This window comes from Neolamprologus brichardi, chromosome 11, assembly GCF_056152115.1.
Source record: "Neolamprologus brichardi isolate AB-2024 chromosome 11, ASM5615211v1, whole genome shotgun sequence".
Classification (NCBI taxonomy): domain Eukaryota; kingdom Metazoa; phylum Chordata; class Actinopteri; order Cichliformes; family Cichlidae; genus Neolamprologus; species Neolamprologus brichardi.
Genome location: NC_142114.1, coordinates 20,311,058 through 20,334,337, shown reverse-complemented (window position 1 = coordinate 20,334,337; position 23,280 = coordinate 20,311,058). Strand labels below are relative to the sequence as shown.

The following is a 23,280-nucleotide window of genomic DNA, read 5'->3' as shown; positions in this document are numbered from 1 at the left end:
TAACTGGATATACTGGAGAGAGTGCAAGAGACATAAGCCTGGATGCACAAGCTCCAAGCCATAAACAGTAATGAAGCAATGTCTAAATGAAATATCCAAAATGTGAATCTTTCAGAACTGGAGTCATTAGATCTAAATACAATCAATATAGAGAACTAAGCTCTCTGGGATCAATCAAGGTATTCTTATTCTTATTCTTAACCTAACTGAGGCCATAAAGGGGTGCAAGAAACAACACTGTGGAAACTCTGAAGAAATTATATTAAATAAGTGCCCTGCAAAACAATACAGAAAAACAACTTCACCACAGAGGACTGCTACACTTTTCTGCTCCAGCCCATTTGTACACCTTGACTTCCTCCCTTTTCTCTCACCAGCTGAGGTGTCAGAGTGGCTCGGATCTTTTCAGCAAGCAAAATGAGTTGTGAATAGCAGACATAAGATTGATTTTAATCAGAGAGCCTATAATTACATTGCTGTTGTTGTCACTGATGCTGACAACAGCCAGCCCTCCTATCTCCCTGTCCTTCACTATGACTATATCTTTTTTGTCTCTTGCCTGAAGCCTGTCTCCTTTTCAGTTGGACTGCATCTCACTCTGCTTTTCAGGGTTCTTCTGCTGCCTCTACCTGTCTTTTGTCTGCTTGACTGTCAGCCAGACTTACAGCATTTTCTCACACCTATTTTTATTTTAAATGCAACAAAATAAAAAAAATGTTCTTAATTGTTTATGTCGCTTTCATTTCTTTGAGTGTGGGAATATCTTTCGGTGAAGAGGAAAAAGCCTTGAAATGGCAGCTGAGAACAAAATAATCTTGGTGTGACTCAGAACCTTCTCGTGAAGTCAGGCGTCCTGTCTGGTCTCAGTGTTTGCTTCCCCTGTCTTACTTTGTATGAATGTACTGGCTGCTCAGTAAATCAGTGGCCTTGGAACATAAAAGTTCCTTTTGTACAGCGTCTACCTTCAAGGCTCCCTTTGGGGCTAATCAGTCAGAGAAAAATATTGACAGGAAAATCTATATGGAAAATGCATACAGATGATGTGCATGATTTCTGTCTATTTATTGAGGGAAGATTGATGAAAAAATCAGAATATAAATTAAACAGTACAAGACTAAGTGGTTAAAACAAATAGTATATTGCTGTACTGCAACACGCGTTAGCATTGCATTATAAAATTTGCAGTGGCAGCAGTTACATGTGGTGGTCATAACTCAGTGGCTGGCTGATCACAATCTCTTTCTACCTTTTACAAAACTAGAGTTTTTAAATTACAGATTCAAAATAGCACTGGGAGTCAATAAGTAATCAACCAAATCCACAAAACATGATGTCACACTGGGTGAAAATTTGGATATATGTTTTAGTTAAAACTGCTGGAACAAAAGAAAAACAAACCACGGCATTGTTAGTTTATACAATTTTGTAAGTTCAGTGTTTACTGTAAAGCATAAGAAACATTTTGAGGTCGATGAGTCAGACATATAGTTAAGCTGGATGCTGACAATAAATCAAGTACCTTTAAACTTTTCCACTGCATTTGAAAAATACACAGCAATTCAACATTTAACAGCAGAATTAAGAGAACTGAAATATTAATCAGAAAAATTGTTTTTATTATTAATATTATTGTACTCTAGGTTTGTATAATGCATGAATTAATGCAGATTTAATTAACTCATTGATAACTGCTTTTTTATTTGGTACAGGATTAGATATTCAGCAGTAAGAGCTGTCTGAGCTAAAAAGGGATATATTTAAAGTAAAACTGTGGCGAACAATTATCTACTTGGTTTCATTTTTCAATGGTTCAGTTTTGACCTTCAGCGTTGGTTGCTCAGTTGGCACTGAACAGTAACACTGGAAAAGTGTTTATAGAAATATTGTTAATTTACTATATGCACAGGTGGTTTGCTTGATTTCCACCATGTCATAGTGTAGGAAAGCCTTTTAATTCTCTCTCTCTCTTTTTTTCACCCTGGAAAAAAAAATTATCCGATTATCCAAGTAGGACCTAGTCAGGCCGAAAGGTCCTACTTGTTCAGAAGCCTGTCGGTCTGTTGGTCCACTTTTATGTTTGACATGGCAGGAGGCAGTGTGCTAAACTCTGTTGCCTGCTGGCTCAAAGGACTTGTGACACTGCTCGTCCCCACGCGATGCATAACATGACAGGATAGTATAGGTCAACTCCTCTCATCCTCCTCCATCACACTGAGTTCCAGCAGGCAGAGTGGACCCCCAGTTAAGTGACTGTGACTCCTTCATAAACACGGTCAAATGAACTGGAAACAGGGGGGGGGGGGGGAAGAGGGAGATCATGCATGAGTATGGACCAAAGAAGCTAAAGGTGAGAGGATAACCACATACAGGTAGAAATACAGGGATCATGTGAGTATAGGGAGAGGGGCGGGGGGAGAAACTGGAAGGGAAAAAAAGAGAAACAGAAAGAAGGGGAAAAGAGAGGGAGATTTGAGAGACAGAAGGAAAAGGCAGTATTAATATTCACAGACTCCCAGCGCTTCCTAAATATTTTATTACTTCCAGCTGTTTGATGTTAAGGAGACTCACCAGAGAGACCCCCCCACCCCCCACCCCAAACAACTAACACACATATACACTCACACACAAACTCACACTAATAAAAGTAGATACATGCACACACCATCACAAAGCCACATCGACAAACCCACATGCAAGTAAATACCAGCACATGCACACAAACAAAAACTCGCCGCCACAAACTCACACACAACACGCACGGAGACACGAACGCCAGCATAGGGGTAGACGTACTTGCTAGCATTAAAAAAAAAAAGGCACGCTTAACTCCCCAAACTGTCACACACAAAGTACCACGCAGCGTGGATCCCCAAATGTAAAAATTTATTTAGAAAAATTCATGCACATCCACAAATTGCACACTACCTTGTGTGCATCGATCACAGTCTGTCTTTCACGTTTATTCATTTATTTATTGGCTTATTTATTTATCTGCGTATTCATTATTCGTTGGACTGACTTTCTTTTTTATTTGCAAGCTCTGTTCCGAAGGGAGAGCGGGAGAACATTCATCTTGTGATGAGAGCAGTCATTAATTCAGAACAGGCCCATCCCTCCTTCTATTCCTCTGTCAGACTGTCTCTTTCTCTCTGTCCATCAGACGGGCTCTCGCTCTCTGTCTCAGCCCATCAGTCCGACTTTCTGCCACCGTCTCTCCCTCTGTGTCAGTCTGTCTTTCCCTCTCTACATTTTCCAGACTCACCCATTCTTGGCCAGTGCCTCTTTCCCTCTCTCTTTCTTTTTTTTCAGTTTCCCAGAAATGCTTTCTCCTTATTTTGCACACTCTAGCCACACTGAGCAGACTAATTATGAAATCAATGCATTTGCAGCTCCACACCATTGTTTTCAGGTCATCTTCAGAAAGATCTCACATGACCACACATCCCTCGCCACCTGATAAAATGTGTGTCAGACACAGTCCTGTGTCTATTCCTACTTTTTGCGTTACATAATATAACTGAACTCAGTATTCAGTTGTTTTCTTATTTTTATATGCAACATAAATTAGAATATTTCCTCATCATTATTATTATTTGTGTGTGGCTCTGCTGAAAATAAAGTGGAATCACTACTAGATGGAAAGAGGAAGTTTTTTTTCCTGAAGTTTACTGTTACAAACCAAGATTTTATCATTTCGATTTTTACAAAACCCACATTACTTTTAAGAGGATGTGTGTATATGTTGTGTTAAAATGAAAAAAAATATTCAAAGCAGTATCATGGAACGTCAAAAATAAACGTGGAGCTGATTAACAGTTTCTAGAAACTAAAGCTAAAAATTTTGTTTAGCCTTTTCTGTGAAGTTGTACAGCATTAGCATGCAGACTGGATTTGTTTCCCAAAAGCAATAACTTGAGTCTGGAGATTTTAGATTTTAAGCACTTTGGAGAATGTCCATGCTACATTTGTATTTCTCACAAAACAGACCCACAACCACTTAAACAACGCACAATAGCCTGTATTAGTTAGTGTTTTTATTTGTGAGGTGGAATCATGATCAACTCCTCTAGTGTTTATCGATTATTGTAAAATTATGGCCTTTGCATTGTATTTCCAGTTGTAATAACCATCCTTGGAGTATTAGGGACTGCTTTGAAGTGCACAGAGCCGTGGATTACAGCTTTTGCCCTCTGCACCCACTGTGATAACACATTTATCTCAATGAAATGAGGAGCTGCCAATTTTTTACACATTTCTATTTCGGTTTGAACATAGTCTTACTGTGGACATATTCTAACTCGGATCTTCCCTTTTTCTTTCCCGCTCTCTCATTTCTCTGCTCTCTCTCTCTCTACTTCTGATCCATCTACCCCCCGTGTTCCCAAGCCTGTTAATCAGCAGATTGTTAATGAAGGCCCAAGTTCAAAGACACACACAGTGAGAGAGCGCACAAGAGAGAGTGAGAGCGGGCGCAGAGCAGAAAGACAGGGAGGAGTTTTGGACCAACTGTCTGTTTGTCAAAACATGTCCACCCGTCTGTCTCTTTGCCTGTTATCTCTTCTGATGTGAGTCCCTCAATGAGCTTCCCGCAAGGACCACAACACAGCACTCGCTCTTTGGGTTTCCCTTTCATGTTCCATTAAATGTGAGCAAGTAGGAGACAGAGAGACAGCCAGAGAGGGTGAGAAAGAGATTAATTACATGTTTCAATAATGGAGATTAATTAGTATTATTTAAACATTGACAGTATCAACTAGTTGTCAAGCATTTTGCGAGACACACACAAGAGCTGTGGCCTTAATGGGTAAATTCATGTCTCACTGTGGCAGCCTAAAAGTCATCTCTTCACACTTTTTCCCTCCTTCCAAAGCCTTTTCAATACTGTACATCAACTCCACTGGCATCTGAAATTGTTGTTTTTGTGCATATCATTTCATGTTTATTTCTACCTATATTAAGATTCACCAGCTAGACATAATCTTCTTGACATTTATTGTTTGCTGCCTCTCCAGTCCACAGACAAAACACTGCTTTTATGACAGACAGCAGCACAGAGAAAACTCTGAAAGTGAAAATGGTCAAGTTCGGCTAACAAAACATACCCTCCCCCTCTCGACGAACGCTAACACAAAAGTGAAAATCCGGAAAGAGAAAAATCAGACCTAGTGGAAGACTAGTCACTGTCCCTGAAAAACACCAATTTAAATGGGTGAAAGGAAACGGTGAGGGGAGAGGGAACGACGACGGAGAGCGTGAGCTTTCAAACCACATCCCGACACCACAGGCCGACTTCACCCTTTTTAACAGCGCTATATTTCCCCAAAATGTATCAGCACGGGACAGCATGTGAAAGCCAAATGGCAGTGAAATCTCTGATAAATCAAGGGAAGTTTTACTCTAGAGGGAAGTTCTGTCTGCTATAATCATTTACGAGGGAGTGACTGCAAGATCTGCAAATTATCACAAGTAAAATTAACTTGGACTTGTGGGCACAGCTTTATGCTCATGTAACTGCGTACATATTAATGCAAACACATACATCCACCTACAGCTAAATGGGCAAGAAGTAGCAGCAAAATATGTTATCGAAGTAGATCCCAAAATAAGGATCAGTCGCCGTTTTATTTGGTAAGATGTTACATCTTCTTTTCCTACTTGTTTTTCCAGCTTTGCTCATTCCAGGAGGTAGGCGTGTGTTTCCTCTACACTAACCAACTTCACATTTGTGCTGCATCCACGCTCTAACACCTGGAAACTGTCTGGTATTAGCTTAGGTGTTTTACGGTGAGCGCTGAAAATGAGGCTTATCTCCGTTAGAGCTCATACAGGCTAGGTTTGTGTGAGTGTTTTAGATGTATACTAAAGTAACAACATCTCTGGTTGAACTCTCAGCGAGGGAAGTGAGAAAAACCAAACAGCGGGCATCCGCCTCATACTTAGCTCTACAGGGTGCGTGTGTGCGTATTTCTGCATGTGTGTTTATTAGTGTTTGTGCCTGTATGTTATGAGTGTTTGTGCATCCTTTCTCCAGCAGGACCCCCAGATCAAAACCGCAACCCACTCTCCCTCCCCATGCCTCTCTCTTTCTCTTTCTGTCTCTCTCTCTCTTTCTCCATCTCTCCACCCCCTCTCTCATTAAAAACTGCAGGCCCTGGCTTCTAATTAAATCCCACTTGAAAAGTCTTAAAGTCAGCCTCAGATTGATTCAATTTGCATTTCTGAACAGAGAACATTGCCTAAAAGGATTAATAAATTGGACGAAAAAATGCCTTCTTTCTGCGCCATGCCGTCAGAGCTTGTAAGACAACATCCAAAGAGAAATATCCCCCCTCAACAAACGTCTATCCAACATATGCTCTTGCTCGCTCTCTCTCTCTCTCTTGCATTTCCCTCCCAGGATGCCAGCAGAGTTGGGAAATGTGTATCAGGACTCTGTGAGCGTGTGCGCATGCATGTCCTCGTCTGTGGAAAAAGTGCAGAGTCCTCTGAGGCACGGATGGGAAGGAACACACGCAATGTGACTCTCGCTATGCGTACGTGTCTCGGTGTGCGCGCGCATATGTTTGTGTGTGTCTGTGTGTGAGAGGGGCGACTTTGTTGGAGCGTGCCAGAGTGCCGAAAGTGACAAGGAGGCACAGTGGGAAAAGATCCTTGCTGTACTGTCTGTATGTGCAGAAACAGTCCACGGTGGTGGAGCCATGCCATTGGCTAGTGTACACCTACAGGCAACATGTTTGGAAATCTAAAGACTCGTTGCCAAATTTGAGAGCCAAATTCAATTAGTGTGATAAAATGAAAAGAGCAAAAGTAAGACATTCTGAACAGACCAAAAATTGACACTGCTTCAAAAAGAAAAGAGCAAAGACTAATATGAGAATTTAGATTCTAACAGACACAGTGGGTTGTTTTGAGATTGTTCATGTACAGATTTGTTGTATTTATTGTGGAACAAAATAAGGGAAGATTACCTCTGAAATTTCTTCTGATTACAGCTATCAAAGGCATTTGTATCTGCAAATAAAGTGGTGCAATTTTTTTAAATAAACGTTTGCATGTGCTTTGAGTATGTACAATCAAATATTCCAGTGTTTTCAACTCACACATTATTATAGAAAAAAATGGCCTCAGATTATGTTGTTTATCTGGTTTGTATTACCTTTATCAAATGTCTGTGTTCATTATGTGGTTACAGTCACATACTGTCTTTCTTATAATGTCATTTTTTCCCTTATAAATTCTGTCTTTTGTGTCTGAAGAGGTTTTACTGAATCAGCAGACAACTGGTTGTAAATATCACAATTGGTTGTAAATATCACTTTGTATTTCAGTAGATTTTTTTAGACTTTCATTGGGGGGGGGGGGGGGGGGGGGTATTTATAGAAAGCTGACTGTTGAGTGGGACACATTGTCACTGTTGTTATTTGCCAGTCAAACTAGCTTGTATAATGGCTGATGGGTTTTCATAGACTTCCCAGTGGCTCAGTGGGAGAAGCCTTATTAAAAAAATAAAAACCCTAAAACCACATGGCAGAGAAAAGAACTCAGTTTACAGTAGACATGGCCTGACAATACTACAAGACAGCCAGAGAAGTTAGAATGTGAGATATGAAGTATATGTAATAAATAGCTATTGGAAAAGAAAACCAAACCAAAATATTTTAACTACTAATAACTTTTTTTTAAAGGAAAATAAAAATGCACAATCAGAATAAATTTTAATGAGATTTTAAATGATAGTGAGTGGCAAAGATAAGCTGTAAAATCCAGTGGCCAGAGGAAAGCCAGTTTACATTATGATGCGATGAGAGCTTCCCTCTGGTAGAATTATTTGCCCCTGCCTTGTATAAAACAACACTGACCCCTAGTGATAGTGGTGAGGATCGTGCTGCAAGTGATTTGCATATTATCTAAATCCAGACAACATGCATGGACATGGAGAACAGCAGTCCAGTATTTCTTTCTGAGTGCGTTTCTGTCTCTGTGTGTGCAGATTGTGTGCATGTGTATTTATTCTTCTGCATGTGTACATTCATGTGAGTGAATAAGAGTGCAGAATTAAAGTATAGTCTGCGTACAGTGGATATCCATGCGCCAGTACATGCATGTGTGTTTCTGCGTTTTCTAATAATGGTGCCTAGTAGACTGGGGCTGTCTTTGATGCGATGAAGGCTGACAAGCGTGAAACAGGTCCAATCAGGCACGTGGGCGCTGCCAATTAACCCTTTTCACCGTGTGAAACCAAACATAATTGCCTGGGGTGCAGGGGGCCACTGGGGCATGGCCTGCCCAGCGTAGGCTGAAATGGGCATTAGCAGTACTGCCAGGTGACCATTACACACAATTGAACTGCTGGGTGTTTCTCTTAATCGCATGGTTACAGTTGCTACCCAGACCTAATTGGTATGGCATTACCAAATAGCTTCTATTTCTAATTTTGACATCTACACAATTTGTCTAGAATTTCTTTATACTGTGTATTATTATTGTGTTAGAATGTTTGGTACAGTACTGCACTTCTGTTATGTTTTGCTCTGATTTTGTTGTGGAAGAATGTGGATTTTACTGTTTAGACAAAAAAAAAATCCTCTATTTAGTTTTATATGCTGCCACAGTTATCTTCATAGTGTCGTAATAATCTCAACTGGAACAAATAGTGGTTATTAAGCAAGCTTTGCGTGCTTTGATAATTAAATTTTATTCATTTTATGCTCAAGACAAATACCCCACATCTTTAGTCAAACACCCAAAACGAGATCATTTCTCTGTACTGAAGCAGAAAGATTTTCTACTCCTATTTGTCTTCTTTTAATATTCTTGTGATCAATTAATTATCACAATAATTAACAAGAAGTACTTCAAGAGCGCAAACCTCCACCAAGGCAGCTCTCTCGCTCTAGGCAGTGTTTACATTTGAGGGAATAGTATTGAATAGTATTGTATTAGTATTGTATTTTGTTTTTTGTTTTTTTCAGAAGTCAGATGTGATATATGTTGAATCATTATATATAACTTTCTATATTTTGACAATGCATACCACACTTGTATTAATCATAGTTTCTAACTTTGTACAAATTTATGACCAATAAATCATTAAAAGTACAGACAGCATTAGTTTGAGGTTATTTAAAAGAAAAACTGTACTTCTAAATATATATAGAATTATGTGTAATTACATTTTCCAACAAACTGATGTATTCTCACGAGCGTGCCATAAAGGGACATTTAAATTTGTCCCTGCGCCTTCAGACTCAAAATATAAAGGTTCATATCTATTTTTTATGTATTATGTATAAAATGTATTATGTATGTATTAAGAATATTGTGTATTATGTTCATACCCCTTCACCAACATACCTTCACCAAAGGAACAAAAATGTGAAGGAAAGAGACAACTACCAGCATCTTAATAAAGTGTCTCTTCTGTCTGAACTTACACCTCCTCTAATGAATTTAACTCAGGGCTCTAAGCAAATGTACATAAATATGCTTATTTATTCCAGATATTGTTGCAATTACTTATTGTCAGGTGTCAGGTGATTAGACATGCAATCACCTTTCTGTGAAAAGAGCAAGCTAAACAGCAGCAACAGTTGCTTATAAGCTAACATTATGCTAGCTAATGTTAGGCTCGAGTGTCCTAAAAATAATACATTAATAATAAACAGTTTGATTACATTCTCACATTTGTCATCCATTTCAAATACAGTTTCACTAAAGCCAGTTAACAGCAGCTATCAGAGGTTAACAATACCTAACAGTGACAAAAACAACAGCTAACCAACAGTTTAGCATATCCTAGACAACTCACCTCAGTATAACCATATCGGGCTCCTTTCAGAAACTTTTACAGCTTCTTCCAGAGTAAATAAAGGTGGTCCTTAGTTGACATTGACAGCTGAGGTAAACAGTGGACTGACAGCCTCCCACAGGTTGGGAAAAGCTTCTGGTTGCAACCGGATCCAGTCCAAATAGTAGCAGAAACACACCAGCCAGTAGGAGTCATTGTGGGCTACCGTCTAAATGTAATGTTTTTGATCTCTCTTTGTTGACTAAAACATGTTCGTCCTACAGCAGCCATACTAGGTAGGACTATGCACATCCAAAACTATATTTTAGAAAGAGTTATGTTTGGCGTTAATGCATTTCTAAAATTTGAACAATTAATTACATTTAAAAACAATAAATAAAGGGTGTAGAGATGTGAGTGTTCCCAGGTGCCTATGGTTGATGAACATTTGTCATTTTATTTAGTACTAAAATTCATCCACAAACAGGAAAACAGGAAAATTCATAATTTAAAAAAAATCTGCATGATAAGTGTCATTGTAGTGTAAATACTTACTGAATACAAATGTTTGAATAATTTTGCCTGTATTAATATTGATTACTACTACTAGCTTATTGAAAATATGCCGGTGTCATCCATGTCTGCGTCATAAGATATGAGACAAAAAATGCATATAGGACATAGAGTCATGTGCTGTGTTTTTTCCCCTTCATGATTTCTTTCTTTTTTATATAAATATATTTGTCACACATGTTTTCAATTTTCAACTTAAATAAATAATAATTAAATAAATAATTTATATAAACACGATTTGGCAGTAAAAAAAAAAAAAGCTTCTCATAGGTTTAAGATATTCAAGATATTTAAAGCTAAATAACTGGTTGCACCACCGTTGGCAATAAGAACTGAAACCAAGTGTTTGTGACAAGTGGCTATAAATCTTTTACATCAGGAGGAATTTGGCCCTTTTTTGTAGATCTGCTTTAATTCAGCCACGTCTGAGCATGAACAGACTGCTTAAGGTCACGCCAAAGCATCTCAGTCAGATTTAAATCTGGAATTTGATTTGGCTACTCCTTCATTTTCTTTTATAAGTGCGGTTGAGAGTCCGGACACAAACCGTTAGCCAGCCATTCTCCTTCAGGATTTTATGGTAGAGAGCAGAATTTATTGTTCCATCAATGATGGCAAGTCGTCCAAATCCTGAAGCAGCAAGGCAGCCCTAGACCACTACCAAAACCATGTTTTACTGTTAGTATGATGTGTTTTTTATGAAATGCTGTTGGTTTTATGCCAGATTTAACAGGACTCAAACCTTCCAGAAACGTAAACTTTTGTCTCATCAGTCCACAGAATATTTTCCCAAATGTCTTGAGGGACATCGAGATGTTTTTTGGCAATTGTGAGATGAGACTGTGTTCTTTTTGGTCAGCAGTGGATTTTGTCTTGAAACTCTCATGGATTCAGTTTTGCCCAGTCTCTTTCTTATTGATGAGTCATAAACTGTCAAGTCATTGATCACTGATGCAAGTTCTTTAGAGAGTGGTCTGGGTTCTTTTGTGACCTCCTAGATGAGTCATGGATGCACTCTTGGAGTAATTTTGGCAGGCCTGCGAAATTGGCTCTAAACATGGTTTGCTGGAATCCCAAAGCCTTGGAAATATATTTAAAACCTTTTCCAGACTGATAGATGAGCAGTGACTTTGTTTCGCAACTGTTGTTTTAAGATTGTGGCATGATGTGTTACTTTTGCAACCTTTAAGCCTAGTTCACTTTATGCGACAGGTTCTATTTGAGTGAAATCGGTTTGATGATCTGTAACATATAAGTATGTAAAATAATAATAATAATAATAATAATAATAATAATAATAGTTATTATTATTATTATTATTATTATTATTATAAAACCTTTTCACTGCATTAACAACTACTTACAATACCAGCTTTTGCCGCTAGGGGTCACTGCTGTGCCGTTTCCCCATCATTAGCTCGACTTGCCCGTCTGCCGGACTGTCTGCCAGACAAGAAATGTTGGCAAAACACCCCTCCTCATCGTGTAGGGAAAAAATGGCGGACCCACAAAAGCGCTAGAAACAAACACACACGTTACAAAGCAAGGTAAACATCCTCGGATACACCAAGCGGCATCTCCGTTAAGGCTCGACTTCAGCGCTGAGCCGAAATGACCGCTAACTAACCTCACAGTGCTGGTACGCTCCCGTTTTGCTAATGCTAATATTTAAAATCAGGTCGGCGAACTAGCGTGCCACCTAGCATGCTAAGCTAGCACGCTAAATCCGTGGGCATGTCTGTGAAGCCGTGCGTAGCATAGCCTGCTGGATGAGATGTCTGCACTGGCTTCATGCATGTTTGACTTTCATTCAGTGGTGTTTGGAGAGGTTTGTGCAGCAGGGGTTGCTGTTAAACTCCTGATTAATACAGTTAACGCTGCTGTCATGTAAATGAGTATTCATGGAAATAAAGCGTAGGAGAGGGCGGGGAAGAGGGTCCCATGTGCTGGCTTTGTGTTTTGAATGAAGCTCAGTAAATTTCTCCATCGTAGCCGGTGATATTTTGTTTCTGAATATAAAGTTAGGAGCTCCATTTATGTGTGAAACAACTGTTACTCCCTGGAGTTTGCAACAGGAGGGATGTGCTGCTGCCGATCACTGATGCCAGTCCTCCTGTCACTTTTTTCAGCCTGAAAAACAGGGAGCCGGTCGCTTTAATTTGGGAGCCGTCCCCCCTTTGGCGGTGGAAAAAGGCGCACTTCTATTGAAAGGGAGCTCATCCGATAAGGAGAAACGCAGCAAAACGGTTATGAAGTTATAAGGTAGGCGCGTTTATAATATGAACAGCCCATATCTGGTTTAAGCGACACTGTGGATGCTCTGCCTTTGCTCTTTTACATTTTCCACGCAAGCTCGGTTAATTTATAACAGCCCTCATAATAAAGCGGGAATATTTTTCCTCAGCAAATTCAAATGTTTGGCAGATGGTTAACATCTGCGTTGCGACTGTTACTAACGTCCTCACATTTCTGGCTAAAACTACTTAAATATCGGCCTTGTTTGATTACTTTGTGGTAATAAATGTCGCAGTGGGGTGTGGGGAAACTGCAGAAGCAGCCACTTGAAGCACTTGTTTATATCCGTTGACCTGCTGACCTGTGTGTTGTGTCTGGTTTGTAGCGTTTGTGAGCCGGGGTTAGGTAACAGGGGTCACTGAGCCTTAAAACATGTTGCTCTTGCCGTAACCTTGGCCTGCTGACAGACGTCGAGACATTCATGAACATTCAAGACACTATGCGTTATATTATGGGCAATAAACCAATTTTCTGTAATCAATACTAGTTGTTTTTTTTAATTAATTATTAAATTATTTGATCAAAGTTGAATGGAAAGTCATTCATAATATTTCTAGATGAGAACAGTGTGAGCTTTTTAAAGAGGAGAAGATTTAAGTATATGATTTGTTTCTGCTGCTTTAACTGAGAGACCAGTGTCATGTTTTTGGGATAAATCTCTTACATAAGCAGTCAATATCTCAACAAAGTTATTCATTATGATCTCACAATGTATGTGTAACATGTGAAAAACTGCACAAGTCCACATGCAGTGCACTTTTGATCTTTGTGATGAACCCCTGAGAAGACAAGTAAGCTTTAGTAAAGTCTCCAGTTTTCTGTTGCCTTTGAATAACAATAGTACATTTTATATGTAGTAGCTGAGCCTTTGGCCTCAAGAATATATTAGTGTGATTGGTTCTTTGTCAGTGATGTAAATTAAGAGTTGTGCATTTTGATGGCCTTAATTATCTATGATTTTAGAAATATTCTGCCATCTGTTAGTATAATTAAGTTTTTTGGGGAATGTCTACGCTTAATAGAGTGGTGCACAGTAAAGGCTTCCTTACTGAAGATAAATCCCGGAATTTCCTGTTTATTTCTGGTCATTTGAGAAACAAAATGTTTGTTGCACTTGAGAAAATGAAACTCAATTTAACAGGTTAAAAACAATATATTTTATCACAGTGCTTGTAAACTAGTTCACTTGCCTCAAGGTGTTTCTTTTGTGAGGTAAAGAAACTAGAATAACACAGTTCCATTTAAACTGGCTGAAAATTTCAAATCCAACGTGTGTAAATGGATTTATTGAAGTTTGATGCTGCAGCGTTGTATCAAAAGCATCATGTTAGCTGATTTATGCCCAACTGTCTCCAGACTTCAGGGTGACATTTTGTGTGTGTGTGTGTGTGTGTTAATGTTTCGAATGTGACTCTATTTTTTAAATCGATAAAGGAAAAAATTGCCACAAACATGCGTGACTAAGCTTTAACTCAGTTTTTGTGTGTTTTATTGCCTTTACAGTGGAGGCCACTTTTGTTTTGTTAGTTGGTCAGTATTGTTGGAGCATGAGGAAACCTGTACCACAGAAAGGTGAGTTTGTTTTATGATTAATATATTTTTAACATGTTGTATTACTTCTAGATTGTAGGTGAAGCTAGAAATATGTAGCATGTCATCTTTTATGCCCCGAAAATGTATGTTATGTTGTAATAGTCCTCTAATTCCTGACATTGCCTGGAGCAGTGATTTTTGCCAGGTATTGCAACGTGTTGACTGATGAGAAGATTACCCATAGTTAAAGGATTTTCTTGCCTTTCTTGGCTCTCCTAGCGATAGAGTGGAAAGATGCCCGAAGGATTAAGCATGCTAGGAGTGGACGGCCTTCCCGCGTGCCCTCACAGTACCAAGGTATATAACGCAATGGTAGATGAAGTAATTGCTCACCAAATGTAAGCAAAAACAATGTGACACTGTTTTTGTTTCAGTATTTTTATTAACTATTCAGACATTTTTTTTTACATAATTATAAATATAAAAAATATATATATATATATATATATATATATATTTTGTTTGTTTGTTTTGTCAAGGTAAAAATTTAAATCTTGAACATACAATGTAACAAATGTGGCAGTGCGTGTGACTGGAAAAAGATGTATTAAAGTTTCCTGTTATTCTGCAGGGCACTTCAGTTGGGAGAAATACCTGAAAGAGACAGGCACTATTGCTGCCCCTGCCTCATGTTTCAGACAGGTATGTAGATTCATGGCTGATTGCAAAGTGTCATTTTTATAGGTCTTCATTCCTTTTTCTTTTTTTTCTCCATATTTTTACTATCGTCACTGTCCAGAGCCTAACACCTCCCGTAAACGAGTTCAAGGCAGGCATGAAACTGGAGGCTCAGGACCCGCGAAACACCACGTCTACCTGCATCGCCACAGTGGTGGGCTTGACGGGTTCGCGGCTGCGGCTGCGCTTGGATGGGTCTGACAACAAAAACGACTTCTGGCGCCTGGTGGATTCCTCAGAGATCCAGCCTATCGGCAGCTGTGAAAAAAACGGAGGCATGCTGCAGCCCCCACTTGGTGAGGACACAAGCACAACCACACATGAGCATCTTTGCATTTTCACACAGTCATGAATTAACTTCACAAACTCTACTGTTGTCTCTGCTCTGAGAAAGCGACAGAGCAGAAATGGAGTTGAATTATGATGAATTAAAAAGAGCTTAGAGACAGTTGTCATCAATGACTGTTTTTTTTTTTCCCCAAAACAAGAAGATAACTAAATAAAAACTAATGCATGAGGACCAAAACTATGATGACATGTATTGACACTTTGGAGAGACAAGATACAATCAGGGCTAATTAAGATGTGTAGATAGGCGGGACTAGATTGGAAGTGATCCAATCAGAAGTGATTTTCTTCTGATTGGATCTAGATTCTAGATTTTCCTGTCTAGCTACCTTTGTGAGGACCGAAATCTGCATTCTACTGTACTTGTGAGAACCAACAGTCACTTGTGAGGACACACTCACCGGTCCTCACAAGTTTGAAGGCCTTTTTGAGGCTCAAAATGGGGTTTTAGTGTCAGGGTTACAATTAGGTTATGGTTAGGTTTAGAGTAAGGGTTAGGGTTAGGCATTCATTTTTAATGGTTAGGGTTAGTGTAAGGGGCTAGGGAAACCATTATGTCAATAAAGGTCCTCACTAAGATAGCTGAACGGGCTTGTGTGTGTGTGTGTGTGTGTGTCTGTCTGTCTGTCTGTCTGTCTGTCTCTCTCTTTCTTAATCCTGAACCCTAACCCACACACATTCAAGAACTCCAAAAGCACTACGACACTTTTTGCCAATTTAATAAAGAGAGACTTTGTCATGCGTATCTCTCCACAGTGTGCCAACAGTGTGTGTCAGTGGAAACATAGGAAGAGGACAGGGACTAATACCGTAGGCAGCATTAGTGGGCAGAGGTCTGGTGTACGGGTTCTTACTATCTTGGTGCGGACCGAAATCTGAAATTTACTATACTGGTGGGGACCAACAGCCCTCATGTGGACCAAAATCCAGGTCCCTACCGGATTAAAGGCATTTTTCACACTCAAAATGTGGTTTTAGTGTCAGGGTTACATTTGGGTTATAGTTAAGTTTAGGGTAAGGGTTAGGGTTAGGCATTCATTTTTGTTGGTTAGGGTTATGGTAAGCAGCTAGGGAAAGCATTGTGCCAATGTGATGTCCCGAGGATAGCAAACCCAGACGTGTGGGTGGGTGGGTGTGTCGTTGGGGAGATTCCCGTGCTCCATGATTCTCATGAAAGAAACAAAATGTCAATGTGAGGAAGGAAGAGAGGAGTAAAACAGTTTACTTTTTTAAATTCTCCATTAAAAATCAGTGTGGAGCAACTTTGAGCGGTTAAGAACATGGCAAACTTTTACACTTTATGTTTTAGTCGACTGAACCAACTTCAGATTTAGTCTATGGTACTCTTTTGATACGTGGTTGACTTAAACTAAATGACTTTAGATGCATAAATCGGATTAAAACTAAATGATGTTTTAGTTAAAAGACCATGACTAAAACTGAATCAAAATTTGCTGTCAAAATGAACACAGCCTACTACTTTTGTAGTGATTATCCTTGATGATAATGAATGATTCTTTTCACTCTTGCTTAATTTACAGAATAATTTCATGATTCATTGTTTGAGTCATGGTGATGCAACCTGATGAATCACCATGATGAATTCAAGCTGGTGTCGTAATGAGAATATTTATGTCCTTATTCAGGTTTTCGACTCAATGCGTCCTCCTGGCCCATGTTCCTTCTGAAAACACTAAATGGAGCAGAGATGGCTCCCTCTCGCATCTTTCACAAGGTACCTGTACAAGGCTCACAAGCTCAAAAAGCTCAGCATTTACAAAGATGGCCAACTCTTCTGATGTATGACACAATAAGAACATCTATCACACGGTTTGACTGTTTGATAACTACCATATCTGACCCTTTTCTTTCACTCCATATTCCCCAGCAGGAGCCTCCCGCCCCAGAGCAGAACTCCTTCCAGGTGGGCATGAAGCTGGAGGCTATAGACCGGAAAAATCCCCACTTTATCTGCCCAGCGACAGTAGGTGCATTGCGTGGTGTTGAGGTGCTGGTCACCTTTGATGGCTGGCGAGGAGCCTTTGATTACTACTGCCGCTATGACTCAAGGGACATCTTCCCTGTTGGCTGGTGCACCCTCACTGGAGACAATCTTCAGCCACCTGGCACGAAAGGTATGAACCTCATAAATACGGTGATACCTAAGAGTGTATATAACTTGAGTTTGACTTTCTCTGTATTTTGTGTCTAAGTCTTCTTTCTATTTCTGCTGCAGTACAGTGGATTTAAAGTTTGGCATGTACTATAATATTGGTGATCTTCTAAAACGGTGATCAGAGCTTGAGTTATCTCTATCCTGAGCAAGTGTTCCATCATTGAAAATAACTGATGGTATCTATTAGGGATGGACTGATCCAATATTACGTATCGGTATCGGTCCGATACTGACCTAAATTACTGGATTCTTATATCAGAGAGAAATAAAAAATGTAATCCAATCCATTAAATATCACAAAAGCGCCTCACAAAATCCAGCTCGTGACCTTAGCACGTCGGAGCAGTATGCGTCACGTGATAGAGTGGCTGTGGCGTGCGAGACCTGTCAGCGATCTGGTTGAGTATTTGGAGCCTCGCTACCAAACCATCTCCGAGAAAGTTATCCCAGAGAAGTAAAGCAAGCGTCTAAGTTAATCTCTGAATGTTTGTAAAGCATTCCCACGTTAAGCTTAACAACCGATATATGGAGCGACTGTCTCTCATTCTCTCCCCCTCCATCTCTCTCTCCTGCTGCTACTTCAATCATGAAACTGATCAATGATCAGCTGATCGGCTTTTTTGTCGCAAGTCCCGTCTTTCTTGTTTGTTTATCGCCCACTTTGCGCCAGAAAGAGGAAACCAGGGGGTAAACAACAGCACGTTTAAGCTTGATAAGCTATTGTTAGAATTTATTTAATATTACTTTCTACACCAGGATCCTTTTCTACACCAGCTGGTAACTGTGCAGGGGCGTGTCTAGCAAAGTTTTGCCAGGTAGGGCATTAACAGGGAAAAGGGGGGCACAAAGAAATACTTTTCTTTCTTATTCTCATTTAAAATGTCTAGCTTTTAATAAATAATTATCTGAATCTTACAACCATTATTGTATATAGTAACTATTAAATCTAATATACCCTAGTAGGTTATAGTACTGTTTCTTTTGAGAAGGTACCATCTGTGCAGTCTGCAATTCTGTTGAAGAATCTATTTAATTATTGTAGAAAAATAATTGTTTTCTGTGCATTTGTTTTACGCATGCATTAAATTAAAGTCGATTACGTCCATTAAGCATCACGAGGCGGAGGGCGGGGGGTGGTTCCCTATTTTTTTGCTGGGAGTTGGCAACCCTATTAGTTAGGTTGTTTAATATGTCCTCTAAGTACTCTTTAAAATACCAGAATAGGGAGGATGGTGCAAGTTTAAGTTTATTAGATTGATCAATATTGCTGAACTATGAAATCTTTGGGGTGCAGTGTATTTTTTGCATACAGGTATAACAGAAGAGCTTAAGTGTTTGGTTTTTTAAAACTTGAGTATGAACTTATACAAAATACAGCAAGATATTTAAAAAAAACAGTTTTATTGATGATAAAATACACTATATCGGATTCATGGCTAGAACTGCGCAATTATGACTAAAACAGCGATCCCTGTGATATTGATTGATATTAAAATTACAGTAATTCATTAATATTTTTTTTGTGACAGAAATGTTTTATAGCACTTTCATTCAAATATAACACTGCCTTCACATTCATGCTGTCATGCATTGCTGCTAATGTAAACTTTGTTGCATTAATTAAAAAATTTGGTCCTGCTCATTCATATAAATAAGTGCAGTTATTAGAAGAAATTAAAAAAAAAAAAAAAAAAAAAGCAAGCAACACTTTGAGAGTGCAATCCTCAGCCAAGGCAGCTCACTCTCTGGGTATTATTTAGTTATTATTTAGGAAATAATATTGTATTTTGTATATATTCATTTTGTTTTCTTTGTTGTTTTTAAGCGTACCTTAAGTTTGTGGCACAGTGAAAATAGTGCATTTTGGGGTTTAACCTGAAAGAAAGGTAGATGTGAAATATAAAAGTGAGATCAGCACTCAAATGGGACATGAAATTTGGATGCAAGCTATAATGTGATATTTAAAATTCCTATTTTCTAGTAGGGGTTGGCGATATAAACGATATACGATAGAAACTATATAAATTTGGCCAACGATAGAGATTCTACCGCGATAGCGCATGTTGATGATGTCATCAAGCTGCGTCTGTTTTAGATTAGGTTTTAGACCCCTTGAATATGTCAAGCCTCCACTGTACCATATAAGAAGGTAAAGACCACGATGCCATCTCTGAATAAAGTTTTATTAGGATCATTTAATCAGTTGAGTTATTGTTAAGTGTATGCAAACTTCTTAGCATTTAGACAGTTTGGTGATTTATATTTTTTTTAAAACAGAATAAATGAGTTTCTCACCTGGCCAGCAATTCTGTCCAGATCTCTGGTTCCCTGGGAAGTCAGTCTGCGACCACTGATTTTAAAAAAAGAAAGCAAGAAAAAGCAGAAATTAGCTGATACAACAGAATACCATTCACCGCTAGAAAAATGCTTAACACTACAATAATGAGTTTATGCCACACTAACCACAGCATTACAGTGAAGAAGCCACTGAACAATTTTTCTCCACAGAACTTAATTTTCTTGCTCACTTCTATCCCAAGCCAATCAATTAGCCCTGTTGTTACAGAGCGATTAAATCTTTACTGCAGTCTCAAAAAATGATTTCTACCTTATGCATTTACAGATTTCAGTTATCCACATCACATAAGCTGGCCCATTTCACATCAACAAAAGCAATAAACAGAAAACTGAGACACTGTTACTAAGTTTTGCAAGAATGAGTAACAGCATGTGTAGAGGCATTGGCGTAGGTGTGTACCACTGTGCCCATGTTACCCATAAAATAAAACAAGAAAAAAAATCAATTCAAAACAATATTGTGGCATTTTCTTGAGCTCACCAAGTATCAAAATATCAACTGTCAGTTAGCTGGCATCTCCATGTTTTATCAGCAATAGAAAGCTGTGCAAAAGTATGCTACTTAGGGGATTTAAGCTTCATACTCCAATGCTGCAGCTAGGGGTGGGCGATATAAACGATATACGATAGAAACGATATAAATTTGGCCAACGATAGAGATTTTGACTATACCGCTCTATCGCGATAGCGCATGTTGATGATGTCATCAAGCTGCGCCTGTTTTGGTCGAAAGCATCGCAGCAGCTAAAACCATTATCATCTGCAAATTATGCCGGGCGACAGTCATAGCAAAGAGATGAAGCACTTTTGAAATATGGGGAAAACCAAAAACTGCGCTTCCTCCACTTCCATAACATTGATTCATTAATGTTGAATTCTCTCGCAGCTGTTCTATTCCCATGTTGTTGCAGTATCTTAATAACTAACCTCGTATTGTGGATGAATTATCTCAGATGTTCTCCTGACTGAAGTTTGGCCCGTGTATAGCATCCTGCTATGCGATTGCATTTGTCCCCAACCAGAATCCCTCACGTTAACTTTTAATGAGTGAAAAAAAAGTTGGCGTTCATCCTCCAGCTTCACTGTGCTAATGTTATGCTAACATAGCTGTGTCGCTAGCAATCACATAGCACAACATTATATACTAGGTAGTCCAACTTCAGTAACCCTGCAAACGCCACTACTGTTTAGTTTTCTCTCTTCATTTATGTTGGAAGTGGTAGCAGAGCTGTACGTTTTAATTAGTTACAAAAATCTCTCAGTCAGAACATGGTATGAAATGTTTAGGTGGAAACTAGCGAGCTAACTTCCTGTTAACTTGTAACTCCGTTAAATTTAATCAATTCTGTTTTCATGGATGCCTGGATGTTAAACTTAATTGTTACACCTGGTAAAGCAGCATCGCTGATGATTTTATTAAAGATGAAAGAATTTAGACCGTTTTTAACTCTCAGTGTTTGTTTGACTTTGGGACCTGAAGTGGACGGAGTTTTGGACCCAGATTACTCCGTGAGGCTCCTCACTACTGCAGCCATAATGCTCTGACAATCCATCAAGCCAGTGCGGCTTACCAAAGTTGTACTAAAACATTTTTTAACAGATTTCTGCACGCCAAAATCAGTTCGAGGTTAGTAAGCACAACCAGAATTCATACATAAGGCACTCTCTCGATTTTTGAGAAAATTAAAGGATTTTAAGTGTGCCTTATAGTGTTGAAAATATGTTATACAGAAGAAAAGAATATATCACGATATATATCGTTACCGCATGTGCTTCAAATTATATCGCGATATGGATTTTAGGCCATATCGCCCAGCCCTATTTTCTAGTATCATTTCCTATAGGGTTGCTGATTAAATTATTTAATTTTAATTAAATAAGGTTTTGAAATAGGTTCTGGGTTTTTTTTTCACCTGATCAAAGTGCACTTCCTAGAAACTAAATATAAAGTCTATCACTCCTTTCATTGTATCTACGTAATGGATGTGAATAAAACTCATAGTACTCAGTAGCCCTGTGTTCCTCTAAATTTCCCCTGTAATGTTTTGCACATAATGCAGGTATTTTCACTTTGATAATATATCTTTTGTCCAGTCATTTGACTATTTTCCTGAAACCTTTCTCTACTCACCACATATTTTGGACACATATCTTTGGACACTATGTCAGTGATTCTAGTGCATCTTAGTGACAAGTAGTACGCATGTGTTGTCTGAGTTGATGTTGGATGATTGATTTTAATAATCATTGCATTGTTTCTCTAGTCCTTCGTGCATTAATTATACTGCAGTTTGTCTTGTTTTCAGGTGGTTGAATAATATAGTTGTGTTGTACAGCATTTGCTGCTTTCTTTCTTGGTTAATGTCCATTTACACGTGGGAAGCTAATGTCACAATCAAGATTAAAATTAGTTATCAAATGGGCAGCCCTGGTCCTGGACTAAAGGGTGTTTTTGACTGCAAAGCTTGTCATGCAAGAGCAACTGCTAGTCCCTACCTGGTGCATGTGAGGTTGACGGGTACAGATGGGGCCTCTAGGGATTGCACAGAAGCTTTGGAGAATGACGGCAGACAAAGCTTTTGCCGGCTCTACTCCAAAAACGGCTTTTACTTCCTTAGAGGTTCTTTCTCTGTCATCCTGATTATCTTTGCATTGTAACACCAAAATTGTAATTCCAAAATAAAATGAAAATAACCACGGCTGGGTGCTCAAATTGCATTATTTTACTTTAAAAGGTTTATTTATGTGCAGAAATTGTATGGATATCAACGTAGTTCATCAACACATCTGTGGCTAAGTCTGGAAAAAAAATTATAACTCCCGATAAAGGCATTATTTATTCCTGACTCATGGATTAGATTTCACTACACTATGAGATTTCTGCTTTTATTTTGTCCATCTGCTGTATGTCCAGATTTACACTGCATATGGTTAAAGTGTTGTTAAAAATTTCCTTCCTATTTGCATGGGGGTTTTTTAAGTGCAAAGTTGGCTCTCAGTGTCCATTTGTATTCAGTTTGGTTTGTAAAATGTTGAAGTAGGCATGCCTGCGGTTTTTACTTCTCTTTTAGAAGACTGTTTACAATGCAGCAGTTCTTTGTGATATATTGCTTCCTTTGTGACTTGTGGTAAAAAATCATTGCTCTTGTAAAGCAGTTATATTTCAGACATTGTAGCTGTCTTAACTTGTTTAACATCAGGAATAAAAGTCAGACTCAAAGCTGGAAATGTGTTACAGAAGAACCACAGAAGGTAGAAGTGGCTTACAAGGGTTATCAGCCACGGGGTCAGCTGTCCTCGTGTGTAGAATCCACAATATGTGAAGGAGCCGATTGAGAGGGGGAAATGGAGGATATGTCTTTGTAGCTTGCTAGTGTTTTATGTAGGCCTGGCACTTGCCCAGTTAGCAGAATCAGGGCATGACGCGGGTGAAATGAGTCTGTGTGCCCCACCACAGGCCTCTCATTGGCAC

At 38.9% G+C, this 23,280-nt stretch overlaps 1 protein-coding gene across 5 annotated transcripts in view; it reads left to right on the top strand.

The window, feature by feature from the left end:
- The first annotated feature begins 11,808 nt into the window (after positions 1–11,808).
- The window catches only part of LOC102798625 (polycomb protein SCMH1), a 28,337-nt gene continuing 16,865 nt past the window's right edge, over positions 11,809–23,280 (top strand). Inside the window, exons 1-8 of one of the 5 annotated variants that reach the window (XM_087848312.1) lie at positions 11,833–11,999; positions 12,490–12,622; positions 14,159–14,227; positions 14,468–14,545; positions 14,820–14,890; positions 14,988–15,222; positions 16,921–17,009; positions 17,166–17,409. In XM_087848312.1, coding sequence (XP_087704438.1) covers positions 14,203–14,227; positions 14,468–14,545; positions 14,820–14,890; positions 14,988–15,222; positions 16,921–17,009; positions 17,166–17,409 — 742 coding nt within the window. In that variant the 5' untranslated portion in view covers positions 11,833–11,999; positions 12,490–12,622; positions 14,159–14,202. Of the gene's footprint in view, positions 12,000–12,489; positions 12,623–14,158; positions 14,228–14,467; positions 14,546–14,819; positions 14,891–14,987; positions 15,223–16,920; positions 17,010–17,162; positions 17,410–23,280 lie in introns of all 5 variants that reach the window. The other 4 variants (XM_087848308.1, XM_087848309.1, XM_087848311.1 and 1 more) reach the window with 4 other exon arrangements.